We start from the raw sequence: 16,197 nt of genomic DNA, 5'->3' as shown, positions 1-16,197 counted from the left end.
TTGCAACACCATTTCCAAGTGCTACTCTAGTTTTGACAATTATATAGGAAGTCTACGCACATGCATTAATAAGTTGCTCTGTAAACCATAAGCCTTTTTCTATATACAGGTACACAAGGTCATCATTGTTTGATTATTCTGTGCTTTGGTGAGTTAGAGCATATGCATCTTTTTCTTTCTTGAGTTAAAGTAACTCAACAAGACAGATGATTTTCCAAGCAATGTTGTGAACATCGACATTGGGATAAAATTGGCAAGGGTTAGGAAAACCAAAAAATCATAAAAATCAGGAAAATATTGATAAAAGATCGGCAAACATAGGCAAAATTAAGATACCATAAAAATATCTTTAAAAATCGTCAAACATCCGTTAGGCCAAAAAATCATGATTTCGAGATAAAATCAGGATGTTATCAAGATGTTCACAACACTGTTTCCAAGTGCTACTCTAGTTTTGACAATTATATAGGAAGTCCCCGCACATGCATTATAAGCCATAAGCTTTCTTCTATATACAGGGACACAGGGTCATCATTGTTGATTATTCTGTGCTTCGGTGAGTTTGAGCATATGCATCGTTTTCCTTTCTTGAGTTAAGGAAAACATTGTCATAATTAAAATACTGTAAAAGTACCTTTAAAAATCATCAAACATCAACTAGGCCAAAAAATCATGATTTCGAGATAAAACTGGGATGTTATCGAGATGTTCGCAACACTGTTTCCAAATGCTGCAAATTCATATTAGTTTACTGTTAGGGCATTTCAGATCTCACAATGGAAGCAATTTTAGGAATTCTTCAAAGTTTTCAGAGTTCTTGGGTTAATGGTTTCAGCTTCGATTAACCTGTGCTGAAATTTTAATATGGTAACAAAAGCATGTTTTCTGAATCTTCTAGAAATCCAGGTATGGAAAATAATGCTTCTACCTGAGATAAATAGTTGTCAGAAAGTTTCAGGAGTTGGACACCCAAGATCATGTTTGAGAAAATCACTATGGACCTGTGAGTTTTAGATCATTGATCTGTTTTGTCCAGCCATGTGTCCTGGGAGCAGCAATACGACTAGCTTCAATCTCAGATACAGAGACAAACTTCCAACTTTGCTGCGTGGAAGTGTCAACTACAGATGCTTTAAAGCAGCATGAACTTAGATCATTGATATGCTTTGTCCAGCCATGTGTCCTGGGTGCAGGCTTCAATCTCAGATACAGAGACAAACTTCCAACTCTGATGGAAGTGTCAAGTACAGATGCTTTAAAGGAGCATAAACTTTGAAATCATGAGAATAAAAAAGTTGCACTTCTTCAGAATGTTGCTCTTTGAAAGAATATAACAAGAAGACATCCATCAGAAAGCAAGTCATTCTTGACTCAGTTAAGAATCACTCAATACTTCACTGAGCTGAAAAGACAACAGATAAGGAGATGTTTGATCCTGTAGTCACTCTTTATAGAAGAACATGAATTGGAAGAATATACTTCTGTGCACTCAATGCCACGCAGATGAGCAAGACAAATACCATTACAGCTATTTGATGAAGATTGTCAAACTTTGTTATCAGCATATAACAATGGGGGAAGTGCTTTGAGAGTGAAAAGTTAGTACCTGTAGCCTTCAATGTGTTTTCATCTTCTTGCAATTGTTTTATCTGGAATGTTTGTGCCTCAGATGAACTTCTCACCTTTGAGAAGCTATGGGATGATTTCATCATCGAAGAGATTACATTGGGCAGTGGAAAGTATAGAGGAAGGACAATATCTAAGCCTCATCAACAAGATGAAAACAGGTAGCAAACAAAAACAACCCTTGATGGCTCAGAGGAAAGAGAGAGGTTTCATGTTTCTCAAACAAGGCAAAGAAAGTCATGAGCCATGCTTTTAGCCACTGCACTTCTCAATGTCTTGAGAAGAAGAGGAAGGGCAAGCCGCATCAACAAAAGCAATTTGTGGGTAATACAGAGGCCTCTACCAGAGTGGATGATCTTGCATCCAATATTGATTCAGCATACTCCATGGTCTCATGTCTTTCATCAAAAAGTGTCTCTAGTGTCAAATGTTATGTGGACAGCAATGCATCTAGACACATGACTTTCACTATACTTCAAGAGCAAAGCACAACCACATGGGCAATGCTTAATAATGAGTCCATGTATCCAATGGCAATTGCATGATACATCGCATTCTAGATATCCTTGAGTGATTTTTTTGAGCTTGGCGGTGTTTTATATGTTCAAGGATTGACTAAAAATCTACTTTTAGTGTTAGTTAGGATCAGTGTTACTTGGGAGCGGGAGCAAAAACGGGTGCGGAGCAACATTTTCAAAAACTCCCAGTTTGGTAGCGAATCCCGGAGCGTTTTTTATATTTTGATACATATATTATATTTTTATATTTTGATAAATATATGTCAACAAAAACATGTAGAATTATGAATTAGATATAAAAAACATAAAAAAAGAACATAGATTGAACCATATAACAACAATGATCTAGAAGTTATAATCTTCATCAACCACATCCACAAGTTAGTAACATAGTAACATACAACATATTGAGTCTCGTGATTCATCAATCTTAAAGTTTCAAGGTTCCAAATTCAATATATAACATTTATCATCATTGATCACCAAAGTTGTACTTGTAAGCTAAGTGTAACCATTACAACAAATAATATATAACATGAAATGAAATGTTATAAAATGAAATGAAACAACTTTCAACTTTCATGAAGCATCATATTCATAACTCATTACTAATGAGTTATAATTGCCAACTTTTCAAACTTAAATTGTCATATATTGTTTAAAAAAATATCATAATAAATATGAAAGAGTCAATAATTATAAAAACTACTAGAAACTAGAAAAGACAAGTACATCTATTATCTATTGCTTATGCTTGGGCCTCTTGCCGCCAAGAGAAATGTCTAATTTTTTAGTCTTGTTGGAAAATCAGGGTCTTTGTCATTAATATCACCCTTTAAGCATTAATATCCAGAGGTATCTTTGTCATTACCTTTGTATCTGTATAAGGATCTTTGTCATTAATATCACCCTCTAAGCATTAACATAAGATAGAAAAAGCATAGCATGTCAAGTCAAGATTTTGTTTGAGTGATGTATACATTTTTAAGAGGATCATGATAAAGGAGTTCGACAACCAATGTCACTAACATCAAGGTACATAGAGGGATTAGTGCTCTTGATTAAATACAAGTTCCATATCCTAATACATGACAAAATTCAATGCAAACATTGCAATCCTGAAATCCTGAAAAACTGATAAGTCTGCTGAATTGTGAATGAAATTTAAAATTCTACTTTCTCCATATGAAATCCAATGAGGTAGGAACCACTCTCAAACATCCTGAGTCATTTCATGGTAATGTTAAAAGTTTGAGTGTTACTTTTACTTTAAGAATTTAACATTACCATGAATCACATATCAACACTAGGGCCATAGGCTTGATCATTAAGCTGCCCCACTCAACTTATTTGTTTCTTTGGAAAAAAATTGCATTTGGAACATTACTGCAACAACAAAAAATTTCAAAAAGGCTAAACGCTCCCGAAAAGGCAGGGAGCATTGTTTTTAGGGAGCGCGCTCCCGACCCGCTCCCACCGGGAGTTCAAATTGGGAGCGGGATTGAGGGGGGAGGCGCTCCCCCGCAACACTGGTTAAGATAGACCTGGGATGTGTTGCCTAATTAGTCATCATCTGGAGATACCCAAATATTTGTTGAAATTTAACTAGAGACAGGGTGGTCTATACATGTCACTGCCATATTCAATGAGTGCCCTTGTGCATAAGGGTTACAACTTGTGATAGCTTTGGCACAAGACGCTGGGCCACTTGCACAATGGAGCACCATGGGGAGACATGTTGCATGGATTGTCAAACTTCAAGATCACGAAGACATAAGTGGAAAACGCTATACACTCAACATGCACGTCAAGACTGTTTTCAATGAGTGCCCTCGTGCATAATGGTGACAACTTGTGATAGCTTTGTCACAAGACACTGGGCCACTTGCACAATGGAGAATCATGGAGAGACATGGTGCATGGATTGTCAAACTTCAAGATCTCGAAGACATGAGTGGAAAATGCTATACACTCAACATGCATGTCAAGACTTTTCCCAGGCAATGAGCATAGATTGAGTAAGATAATCTTGATCTGATGCATTCAAAGTTCAAACGTATGTGGACCCATGACTTCTGTTTCATAATCAGGGAACATTTATTATGTTTCATATATTGAAGATTCCTCTCGGAAGGCCTTGATGTACTCCATTAAGAGTTTAAGATCTTGTAGAAAAACCAGAAAGGAAAGAACCTTAAAGTGTACATGCATTAGCAGCAAAGCTGTAGCAGTCTGTAACAGTAGACTAAAATCAGAGAGGTGTCACAACAGTGGTTGGGCAGCAAAAGCACACAGCAGTCTACTGGTAGCCAAGCATGCATGCTTATGGAGTAACTGCTGTCCAAAATTAAAATTTCCAAATCAAGAGTTCAACTGTCAGAATTAGAAGTTTCCAGATATATAGATAGTGGGCACTGATCCCCAGAACACAGCAACTTGGAGGTTACCTACTCTCTAGTTCTGGAACAGTTATCTAGGAGTCGCAGCACATGCATCACATGCAATGTTCCACCAAGTTTCTGTGACAGGGGGGGCATGTGAACCAGAAGCCGCACAGAGGCAGCATGGGGGAGCACCCCCAAATTTATTCAGGGTGAATGATGGTGTGTGTTTGAGAATCAAATGCAAATTCAATAATGAAATACATTGATTCACCCATCATAAATGATTTAATGATACATTGATTTAAATTCATCATTCATTATTCTAGAATCTGATTAGGTACTAAGCAAAATAGTAGACACAGAAATCTGAAGACGAATAGTAAATTGAAATTACTCAAACTCAAAAATAGCAAGAAATGACGAATCAAATACCTGATCTAAGGTCATTGGTATCTGGAGTCGAGACTCAAAAGTTAAAACTAAAGATGAACAGTGGACAATGAGCCAATGTTATCAAAACTGGACTGGTGATCAGACCAGTCGACCCCAAAACTTGGAACTGGAAAAAAACGAATCAAAGGACTGGTCAACCAAAAAATACATAGATATATTCAAATTCTGAAAAGATAATACTTAAATATTCATGTGCATCCATATGAATCCAAACCATTATACACAAATATGCGAAGTTTATCATACATATAGCAAGGGTGCCTATAACCAAAATAATACCCGAATGCAATCCATATTTAAAGCAAAAATACATCATAAGAAAGGCTATAGATGGCCTCTATAGTCCAAAAAAAAATCATGCTACAACAAATACCAACATATCATCAAAATCATTGCATATATTGGGATCTCCATCACCAATATCACCCTCTAAGAATTAAAATAAGATATAAAATATTTAACATGTCATGTTGAGATCTTGTTTGAGAGATGGGTACCATTTTACTAGGGTCCTGACAAAGGAGCAATCCACCAACATCGAGGTACACAGAAGGCCTGGTACTCTTGCTACCCTCATACATGATAAAATCCAATGGAAATGCTGCAATCCCCCAATCCTGAAATCTTGAAAATTGTTAAGTCTGATGGATTTTGAGTGAGATCTAAAATTCTGCTTTCTACATATGAAATCCAATGATGTCAGAACCACTCTCAAACATCTTGAGTCAAATAATAGTCATGTTGAAAACATTTTAGTTTAAGAATTTAACAGTACCATATATTACATAGCATTAGTGGGGCCCTAGGGTTGTTAAGATTCCCCACTCATGAGTGTGGGACACCCAGCCCTTTTTGAGGGAGAACGCCGATAAGCACCCCTTTCAGCCCTTTTTGAGGGAGAACGCCGATAAGCACCCCTTTCGAGGAGAGGTGTTTTAAGGTACGTGGGGAAAAATTTCCCTAGGCATCCCCCCCCCCGCTCTGGAGCATGGAAAACATGGGAGAGCATGGGAGCATGTGTTTTCAGATCTAGTAATAGAGGCAGTTTTGAGAGATATTTGAAGTTTTCAGCCCTCTAGAGTTAATAGTTGCAGGTTTGTTTAAATTTTAAAATGCTCCATATTGACTAAATAATGAACAGCTGGATTTCCAAGAGCAAGATTTTGAAAACCATTTCTAGTTCCTGGAGACATAAAGTGCAATTACACCTACGCGAAGGCAAGCATTAAAATCAAATTGATAGCCTTAAACCGTAAAATTACTTACATATAAAGCGATAACTAAAATCTAGGATTTCCAATAGCATGATTTTGAAAACCATGCCTAGTTTCTGCATACATGAAGTGTCGTTACAGCTAGTCATGGCATATATTAAATTCACATTACGGAATTTTACATAATAAAATTACTCTAACATATAAAGCAACAGCTAAAATTTCAGTCTCCTCAACAGTGCCCCATTCAAAATTCAAAAACAATTAGGAACACAATATAATGATTCTGCTCATAAAGCTATAGAACAAGATTTATAATATAGAACCGAAGTGATACTAGTTATACGGAGAGGGGTGTCTTCAAACAAAACAGGTGTCACCATTTAGTAAAAGCTTTTTTGAATTTCTGTCAAATACTCAACCAAGTTTAACAAATAATTTTAATTTGTACTTAGCCTGAAATCTTCCCAATTTGCAATATTAATATATCATTAAAACTTTATAAATATTAATAAAAAAACTTGTTTCCACTAATGAGGTCTTTGTTCACGGAAGACAGTTTGCCTTTGTAATTGTGATAGACTTACAGAACAAAACCTAATTTAGCTAACAAAAAGCGCACTTAGTGATGCTGATAACATTACTTCCCACCCAGTACTGGAAACTGTCCAGGATCCTCAATGCAAGGAGCAGCAACCTGATCAGCATCACTGTACCTCCCTCCAAAACCTCCTCTAGTGCTAACACCGTCCCCACGGCCTCGTCCACGCCCACGCCCACGCCCACGAGTGCCCGATGGGGTAAAATATCTCTCACCATCAGCTGGTTTCAAAAACTCATTTATGCTCACAGACTACAAAAAGAAAAAGATGAGATGAGGAAAACTGTGCAAAATATTATAAATTGAGCTCTACACACATTATTTTGCAATGGTAACATCTCTACCACTATCTAGATTTCTAACCCTTCGCTCTACCCTGAAAGCATCTAATAGAATTGCATACGCTGTAGCAGGAAACTAATGCATACAACCACAGCCAGACCCACCCCTTTACCCTAACTGCACCCATTCTACTGCATATTGCAGCAGAGGAAACGAATCCATACATCATACAGTCAACTGAAATCAGATCCCCATTACAGATTCAATTGCAAAATACAGATAACTGAATCAAATACTTTAGCTTTAGAACTAAACTTAAAACAATATTATTTGCAAAGCTAAGAATACCAAGATATGCATACTAGAACTGCGTATTTCTGCCAAATTTTGCATTACCTTACGGGCTTTTTCCTCTTTTTCAAGGGTCTCCTTCTTTCTTTGTCTCTCCTTTTCTGAGTTCTGCACAAAGTGCAGAAAACACTTCAATCCCACTTTACACCTTAACTCAGACGTTGAAAAATTAGAAAAAACGAAACTGAGCTCTGATACTTGAACTCACCAGTTTGATGAAAATGCCATCATTTTTCTTATCAACAAGCTGCATTTTCTCGAAATCTCTGTCCAGAATAACCTTTCTTTCTGCATTTTTTAGAGCTTCCAATGTTTTTCTTTTCTCATTCAATAATTTCTCATACTCATCAAGAGTCATTTCCTGCAAAACATTCAGAAAAGCCAGTTACTTGCAGTTTACTAAATTAGCATTATTTGAACCGTATTACTGTAAAGCACCAGCCAGCACTTGTTTCCTTTTCATTACTCTCAAACACAAAATAACATCTGAACAAATTATACAAATGCTATAATTAGAATTACATTGTCCTCCTCTTCTTTGTTATCTTTATTTTCAGAGGCAACCCCTGGTGTAACCTCTTCTTCTGGTTTCTTCTGTTCAGGCTCCACATTTTTAGCTTCATCAACAACTGACACTTCAGGGGTATCCCTGATCAAAAAGACACAAAATTAATAATAGCACCTCCAAATCTAAGTCCACTCAGTATAATGCTCATCTCATATAATATAGCAATAGTATGAATCAATTATCAGTGGTTCTTTACAATAACGAAAACAGGAAAGGTAAAGTAAATGAAGAAGGGCACACCAAATCTAGGCTAGTGAGTGAATCCTAAGGGGATTTGCAAGGGGGCTACCATCCACCTAATAATTACTGATAATCAAATTAATAATTCTAGAAGCCCTATTCCAAAATAGACACAATTATCAGCTTAATTATACAGTTCCGTCTCATGTAACCTAAATTCCTCATCTGAAATGTTGTATAGTCTGCACCAAAAGAAGCCAATGAAATCATAAGCAAAGCTTATCCTATTTTATTTGAATAACGAACCATAAGACATCGGATACACAGATTCCATCATGCTTGCTTCGTATTGCTGAACAATCTCCCCAACCAAGGTTGCTTTCCCTTGAAACATTAAAGCAGCTCTGCCTAATGTAACCTAAATTCCTCATCTTGTATACACTAGAATATTCACCAAAAGAAGATATTGAAATCATAACCAGAACTTAAGCTACCTAGTTTATTTGAAAAATCACATATAAGAAGTCGGATACACAGAAAAACATATTTCTAGTAGATTCAAAATCCAAAATTATCCAAAATGAAAAAGCTTATGCATGGGATTTTATCATATCAGACATACAAATACTCATCTGAAATGTTCAATGGACAAAGCAGCAAAAGAAAACAATGAAGCCATAACCAAAACTCAAGCTGTCCTAATTTATTTGAACAATGACTTGTAAGAGATGGACCACAAAGAAAAACACCAGTCTAGGAAATGCCTATTCGAAATTATCCAAAAAGAATATGATTATGAATGGGATATTATCCTATCAGACCAACAAAAACATCAACGCAAAAATTCCAAAGGAGCTCAATTTAAATCCATTGCACAATATAGAAAATCCATGTCAACAGAATTAAAATTGCAAAGAAAACAAAAACCACTACCACCTCATAGAAAACAAGGAATGTCTTCATCTACGGTAATGGAGCAACTGATATTCTACAAAAGGTTGACACAAGACATTGAAAATACTAACATCCTATGAATAAAGGAGTATGAATGTACTTTCGAAGTCAATGTAAACACTTATATACAAATTTTGGAAAACAAAAATACAAAGGTCTTAACAGTGGCTTGCCTGGTCAGTGAAAGCAAGTAGCTAATGTAGCCCCCATAAATGTCCATGCACTTCCAAATGACACGCTAGTACTTGTGCTTGCACTTGTGGAAGTGCAACACCACACACAAACAGCCTAACCAGGTCCCAGTCTTTGGTGAGATTGGTGGAATAGAAAAAACCTCACTCCTGGCTGCTTATCCAAAGGCAACCAAATTGAATGGTGCTAATGGTTCCCCCATACCACTAAATCTGGGCATATGCATTAGCCTCATCATGATAAGAAGAGGCTAGTTCAAAAAAACAACAAAGATGGCTTTTGGATCTTGATGAAGAAGATACAAAGTAGTTAAGAAATGCAAACAGGTAAATCTAAACACATAGTATACTGAACACTGTGCCTTGTCCCTAACATGTGAAGGGCTTGTAATAGAAAAGTTAAAACAATCCATGGAAGAATAAAAAATCTGCACCATCTTGCTTTAACTACAAGCAGGACAGAATCATGTTGGAAAAAATACCAACAATCAATTTGCAGCAATATCTGACTTTAAGTGTTCAAGATGCTAAATGGGAGCTGATGGGCCTGTGGTTCACAACAGTGAAGATGGTGGTATTTCATGGCACCCACCAAGGTTCAATTCCCCTCAATGAATGGAATGTTAGAAAACGGGTAAGCAATAATCACAGAGTCAAACACCAAGGAGAAATTAACTCACAAACAATTACAGATCAAGTCACCCGGTATATTTGGATAATGATATGGGGAATAAACTCCACTCTGCAACAGAAAGATTTATTACTGCTCTCATTAATTATCCATTCAATACATGCTAGAGGACTGGCACTCACTCTTTAAATAGAGAGCACAGACTAATCAGCTAAAGGAGCACAAGATCTAGCATCCTGACTATCAAGAATAATGTGCCCATCAGATTGTTCATGTTGACGATATAATTGTAAGTGCACACTAACACACAACTTAAAAGTTACATTAAACCAAATTAATCTTAAGCAATTGCCAAATGCCTAATACAAAAACATGACAAATCACTTGAGGACAGGTGCATGTCTAGGATAAAGGCTAATTTCTAACTCACATGTCTCGGGTTGGACTTCTGATTTGGCAATGATTAGGTTCAATTTGAGTTTGAATTTTTTTATGAGGTTTGAATAAGGTTCGCCATTAGGTCTCGGTCTCTCTCTCTCTCTCTCTCTCTCTCTATATATATATATATCAACTTTGAAATGAAATATGGAATAAAATGGTAAGAAATCAACATCAATAAATATTTAAAAAAAAGCTATCATGGGCTTGGAAACTACAAGGATAGATTATAAGCTTGAGTTGTGACATGAGGTTGTGAATTTTGATCTATGGACTTGGTCAATAGCTATGTGGTTCCCGGAACCTCAAAAAAAACTAGGTTCACCAAATTCCAAATCTCAAGGTTGGAGTTCAGCGAACCTTGTGGCATAAGGTAATTTTAACAAAAGTAAAAATAACCCCAGCCCTGCAACTGTTGTGGCTGCTTAGCTGTGTTATACTGTGCTTGCATAATGTATTTAGTGATCCACCCCTTGACAGTTTTGCCTGTGTAAGAAGGGTACTTGTGATGTCCAGCCTCTATTGGGCCACATGTAATGCTTCTCAAGTTTAAATGAAACACTATAATGGCCAAAGAAGGTAAAACAAGTCGTAAATACCAAGAATAACTTACAAAATTGAGCTGGGATCCACATAATTTCATGGAAAACAACAGTGAAACAGATTGTATATGCCAAGAACAAGTTCTTGTAACTTACAAAATTGGGCTGCGGAACAAACTATTATAACTTACAAAATTGGTCTGGGATCAGCATTACATCTTCACCTCCATCTCAACTATTAGTATCACATGGGTACACATTTAGATGCCTTCTTGATCACTGATGCAAACAATAAGATTACTGATTAAAAAACATAATGCATGCAGAATAAAAGGCCAATGGCTAAAAATGCGAACTCTTTCCATCTACCAGGGCATAACTCAAGACCAAACTACCTGTGGATATGGGTTCTTTATCAAAATGCTGGGCCCCAATTGGCAAGGTACCCACGTCATCCGTAGAAATTCAACCCGTGGAACTCCATGTGGAGCTGTAGCGATGCATGGGCACTGCAGGTGCGGGATTGAACTCAACAACAAATACATATGGATCTGGGTCCTTTTAGCATTTTACCAGGGCATTCAGCAAGGTACCCGCATCATTGCTAGAAATTCAACCCAAAGAGCCATATGTGGTGTTGTCTTGATGCAAAGGAACCATAAGAAATTTAACCGGAGACCAACTAACTATAGATCTGGATATGGGTTCATTAACAAAATGCCAGACCATGGCATTCGTCAAGGTACCCAATGCAATTGGTAGAAATTATACTCACGAAGCTGCATGTAGAGTTGTCACGATGCACGGACACCATGGTTATTGAAACTCAAGGCCAACTACTTGTGGACATAGATATGGATTCTTTACCAAAATGCCAAACTAATGAATTCTGCACGTTCCCCCCACCATTAATAGAAATCCTACCCATGGAGGTCTATACAGAATTGCCACAATGCATGAGCATCGCACGAGGATGGAGCTCAAGACGAAGCACGGATGGATATTTGGGTCCTTCATCAAAATGCCAAACTAGGGCATTCATAAAGGTACCCACAGCGTTGGTCCTTCACCAAAATCACAGACAGATCTTCAGCAAAGCACTAATGTCTTGATCCTTTACCAAGAAGCCAGACTGGGGAATTCTGCAATGTACCCTCAACGTTGGTCCTTTACCAAAAAACCAGACCGGGGCATTCACCAGGGTCCGTACCTACGCCATTGGTTGAAGCTCTACCTATGGAGATGTATGTACAGTTGTGGTGATATATGAACGGCATCTAAAGGAGGTTCAAATTCAACCTGCGGAGATGTGTCGTTATGTACAGAGCTGATAAAAATAAAAAATTTAGCTCTAATTCATATTTGCAATTATGTACACTATATCCGTCTTAAATCCAGAAATCATCTCTACATCAAAAGGGTAGGGTTCACTTATGCCCTTCACATAGTTTTAAGCCGCCTACCCGGGTTCCAATCTCGATGTGGTCTTCCCCACACAAATGGTATAGCTCAAAAAACGACGAGAAAGGGTGCAAATCCCAAGAAATTGGCAGAATGTAAACCCTCAGACCTGGCAAATAAGCTAAAGTAGCCCCAAATAGATGCAAATATTGAGCAGAGAAAGGTGATTACCAGTTGCCTGTGCCTGTGAAGGTATTGGTGTCTTCGAACTGTTGACGGGGAGGGCGATCCTGTCCATTGGTATCGTAGCCATAGCTGTCGCCGCCTCCACCGAAGCGTCCACTACCACGACCACCAAAGCCTCGGCCCCTGCCCCGTCCACGTCCTCTGCCGCGGCTCTGCCCTCCGCCTGCAGCAGCGTCGTCCTCACTGTTGCTTCGACTCCAACCTCGGCCACCGGTGTCCTCTTCGCCGTTGCTTCGACCCCAACCTCGGCCTCCGGTGTCCTCTTCACGACCCCAACCTCGGCCTCCGGTGTCCTCATCGCGACCCCAGCCTCGTCCGCCTCCAGAACCGCCCCCACCACCATATCCGTTGCTCTCGGTGTTGTATTCACCGCCCTCAAAGCGGCTGCCACGGCCTCCACCGCGGCCCCGCCCGCCCCTTCCTCTTCCTCTATCCGCCCTCACTGTCCAAAACCAAAAACCCACAAGTTATCAATCAGAAATCAATTACCCTTAAAAAGAGAAAACCCACGAGCAATTAGTCAAATAGAAACCAGTTACCCCAAAAACAAGAAACCACGAGTTTGGAACGAAAACTGACCGGCTTCGGCGGGCGGAAGGGGTTTGGAAGGGAGTTTAGCAGGCTGGGACTGAGGGGGCGGCGGCTGCTGCTGGCCGTTTTTCTTGGCAGTAGTCTTGGGCTTCTTTTCTGGCTTCAGGGTGGCCGCGCTGTTGATGAGTGCCATGAGATCATCATCGCCTTGGTCGTCATCTCCGCCCAGTAGGGCAAAAGAATTGGTCTCTCGAGCCATTGCTTGCGCGCAAGGGGGATTCAGATCCTTCGTCCTATTCAATTTTCATTCTCTCCTCCCTGCTGCTGTTGCCACCCCATTTCTCCTGAATCGCTCACAAGGCCAAATAGCAGGGCAGGGTCCTCTCCTCTACTCTCCAGGCAGGCAAAGTGGGGATTAAGAATAGTGACAACAAAAGACATATGCATAAATGAAGCAAAAGTAGGCATCTCCTGCTCTACATTTAAAACCTAACCTCGATGCAATCCATCCATCACTTTTACTCCCAAGGGGCAACTAGTGGGCACTCTCACCATAGCGGTATTACAGTGTGGTTAAAACATTATTTTAAGTATAAACTTCATATTTTCAAGCAATAAGTATTTAATTAGAGTTGCTTCTCTTAGAAGTTAACTTTCACAATGGTTTTGATGTGGCTATCACATTTTACAAATATACTTTAAATTTATATTTTAAGTGGAGTAATTTTTAACAGTAATTTTTTTAAATTTGTTTTTAGTGTGATTTTTTTGGAAGTTTTTTTTTTTTATTTTTCCCGTCTAATTTTTTTAAAATTTGATGAAATCACAAGGATGATGGGTAGCTCTTGCACAGTAAAAGTGCCCTAGGGTTTTTGAGGGTGTTGAATCCATATATACATTCAAAAAACTAATTTAAATAACACAAATCAAGATTTCAATACAAATATTTAAGTCGGATTCGGCACAAGAAACTCCAAAAAGTTTTACTAAAGACAACTCCGTGTGTTCAATCCATATATACAGTAAAAAAACTAGTTTAAATAACACAAATCAAGATTTCATGTGGATTTGGCACGGAAAACTCCAAAAAGTCGCACTAAAGACAACTCCATTTTTTTTAGTATTTGGCCAGTTTCTGGTCTAAAATCGGATGAAAAATTTTGTGGTCAAATTTCGATTTATATATATAGTGGGCCAAATCTTAATTTGTATTGTTTAAACTAGGATTCAACACCCTCAAAAATGCCTAAAGCTCTTGATTGTGAAAAGTTCACCTGTCAAACTTGTGAAAATGCACTCAAGTGGCACTTAAAAATGGCATTTTTCACTACTATTTTTCTGGTTAATGATGGCATAGTCTAACATATAGATGAAATGGTCTTTTTCACTACCATTTCTCTCGTTAATAATGGCATAGTCTAATTTATAGATGTTAATAATGGCATAGTCTAACTTATAGATGAAATGGCCTTTTTCACTACTATTTTTCTCGTTAATAATAGCATAATCTAACTTATAGATGAAATGGCCTTTTTCACTACTATTTTTCTCATTAATAATGGCATAGTCTAACTTATAGATGAATGGGTCTTTTTCATTTGTGTTTTAAATCAGTATAGATCCATCTTAAATACGAATCTAACATAAGCAGAGAGAGATCCAATTTCTTTACATGCCAATTTCAACTTTGATGACACACTTATACATTACACAAGACTATAAAATGAACCTCTCAACTCAACAACAACAAAACCTTGAAATTATATTACCATATTTTAATAAATTTAAGTAAAAAATACAATTTTCTCCATAGAATCCTTCAAAAATTAAAAATCAATAAAAATTTGATTTGGTCTTCTTGTTAATGATGACTTAAATGTTATTATTTAGGGTTTATTATCATTGTACCTTTTATCCAATCCAAAATTTGTAATATTTAATTTGAAATCAAATCACGTGTCTCTCCCTAACATTCAACATATGAGCATAATTGTCGATGAATTTCAGGTATTCAATTTAAAGATGATAATATAATAAAAAGATTTTATGAAACATAATATTTATAAAATTGCGTTGATATTTCATTTTATTTAAAAAAACAAAATGGTGATATTATTATTAGTTTATTTGATATTTTAATCTAATAAATTTATAGTGATTTTGGAATGTTTGCTTGATATATTCTAAATGGAAAATAAAAGTTTAATATATTTTAAATGAAAAATAAAAATATGAAAATGTTTTTTAATATTTTTAAATAGAATAAAAAATTATAAATTTAATTTCAATAAATATTAATTACTCTTATTATTATAATAATTATAAATTATTTAAAAAATTATATCTTAAAAATAAATAAATTTTATTAAAATATCATATATTCATTTTCATTATTCTAACAAATTTTTATCTGTTAATATATAAATTTAGTAACCACTTGACTATCTCTTTTGTATAGAGAAAAAGCTATCACTTCCCCTTTATTTTCTGTCATTGTCTTGAACATGGAACCATTTGTTGTTCCTTTTGAAGGAATAAATTCCTGGCATCATTTTGATATTGTGTTCATTTCTTTCTTTTTAATAGTTTCATTACCATGTTGTCTTCTTGTTCTTATCCATAAGTTTTTCTCTAAGTTTTTCTCTACATGTGTGAATGGTGCTTTTAAGTGTATAAAGTTTTTCCCCAGGATGTGTGAATGGTGCTTCTAAGTATATTAAGTGTTTTTTCAACATATGTGAATGGCAATTTTAAGTATATTAAAGGTTTTTTTTGGATCAAACATGTGTGAAAAGTACTTGGTGTATTAAGTTTTTTTCAACGAGTGTGAATGGTACTTTAAGTATATTATATAATGAAGGGAATGTGCTTTATAAAATATTAATATTGTTTTTAGTTGGGATTTTAAGTGAAAATAGATTTATATTTACAGTTTAATTTTCCTTTTTAAATAAGTTATATTTTATATGAATATTATGGGTTTTTTAACTCAAAACCACCAATAGTTTGACCAAGACAAGTTTATCTTAACTATCTAACAAAAATTAATAATAATATGTAGAATCTTTATTATTATTTTAGTTTGA

At 36.6% G+C, this 16,197-nt stretch overlaps 1 protein-coding gene across 1 annotated transcript; it reads right to left on the bottom strand.

Moving 5' to 3' along the window:
* Positions 1 to 6,681: 6,681 nt before the first annotated feature.
* On the bottom strand, positions 6,682 to 13,576 carry LOC149239843 (uncharacterized). Its single transcript, XM_089373556.1, has 6 exons — positions 13,160 to 13,576; positions 12,566 to 13,022; positions 7,952 to 8,078; positions 7,638 to 7,790; positions 7,475 to 7,537; positions 6,682 to 7,048 (listed from the first exon to the last, which is right to left on the bottom strand). Exons 1-6 carry the CDS (start codon positions 13,368 to 13,370, stop codon positions 6,836 to 6,838), a joined length of 1,224 nt encoding a protein of 407 aa, XP_089229682.1. The 5' UTR covers positions 13,371 to 13,576; the 3' UTR covers positions 6,682 to 6,835.
* Between the last annotated feature and the right edge of the window lie 2,621 nt (positions 13,577 to 16,197).

This window comes from Pinus tabuliformis, chromosome 8 (assembly GCF_031772625.1).
Source record: "Pinus tabuliformis cultivar Carrire ecotype Pingquan chromosome 8, CPIR1, whole genome shotgun sequence".
Taxonomy (NCBI): domain Eukaryota; kingdom Viridiplantae; phylum Streptophyta; class Pinopsida; order Pinales; family Pinaceae; genus Pinus; species Pinus tabuliformis.
The sequence above is the reverse complement of the archived record's forward strand: the minus strand, read 5'-3'. Positions and strand labels throughout refer to the sequence as shown.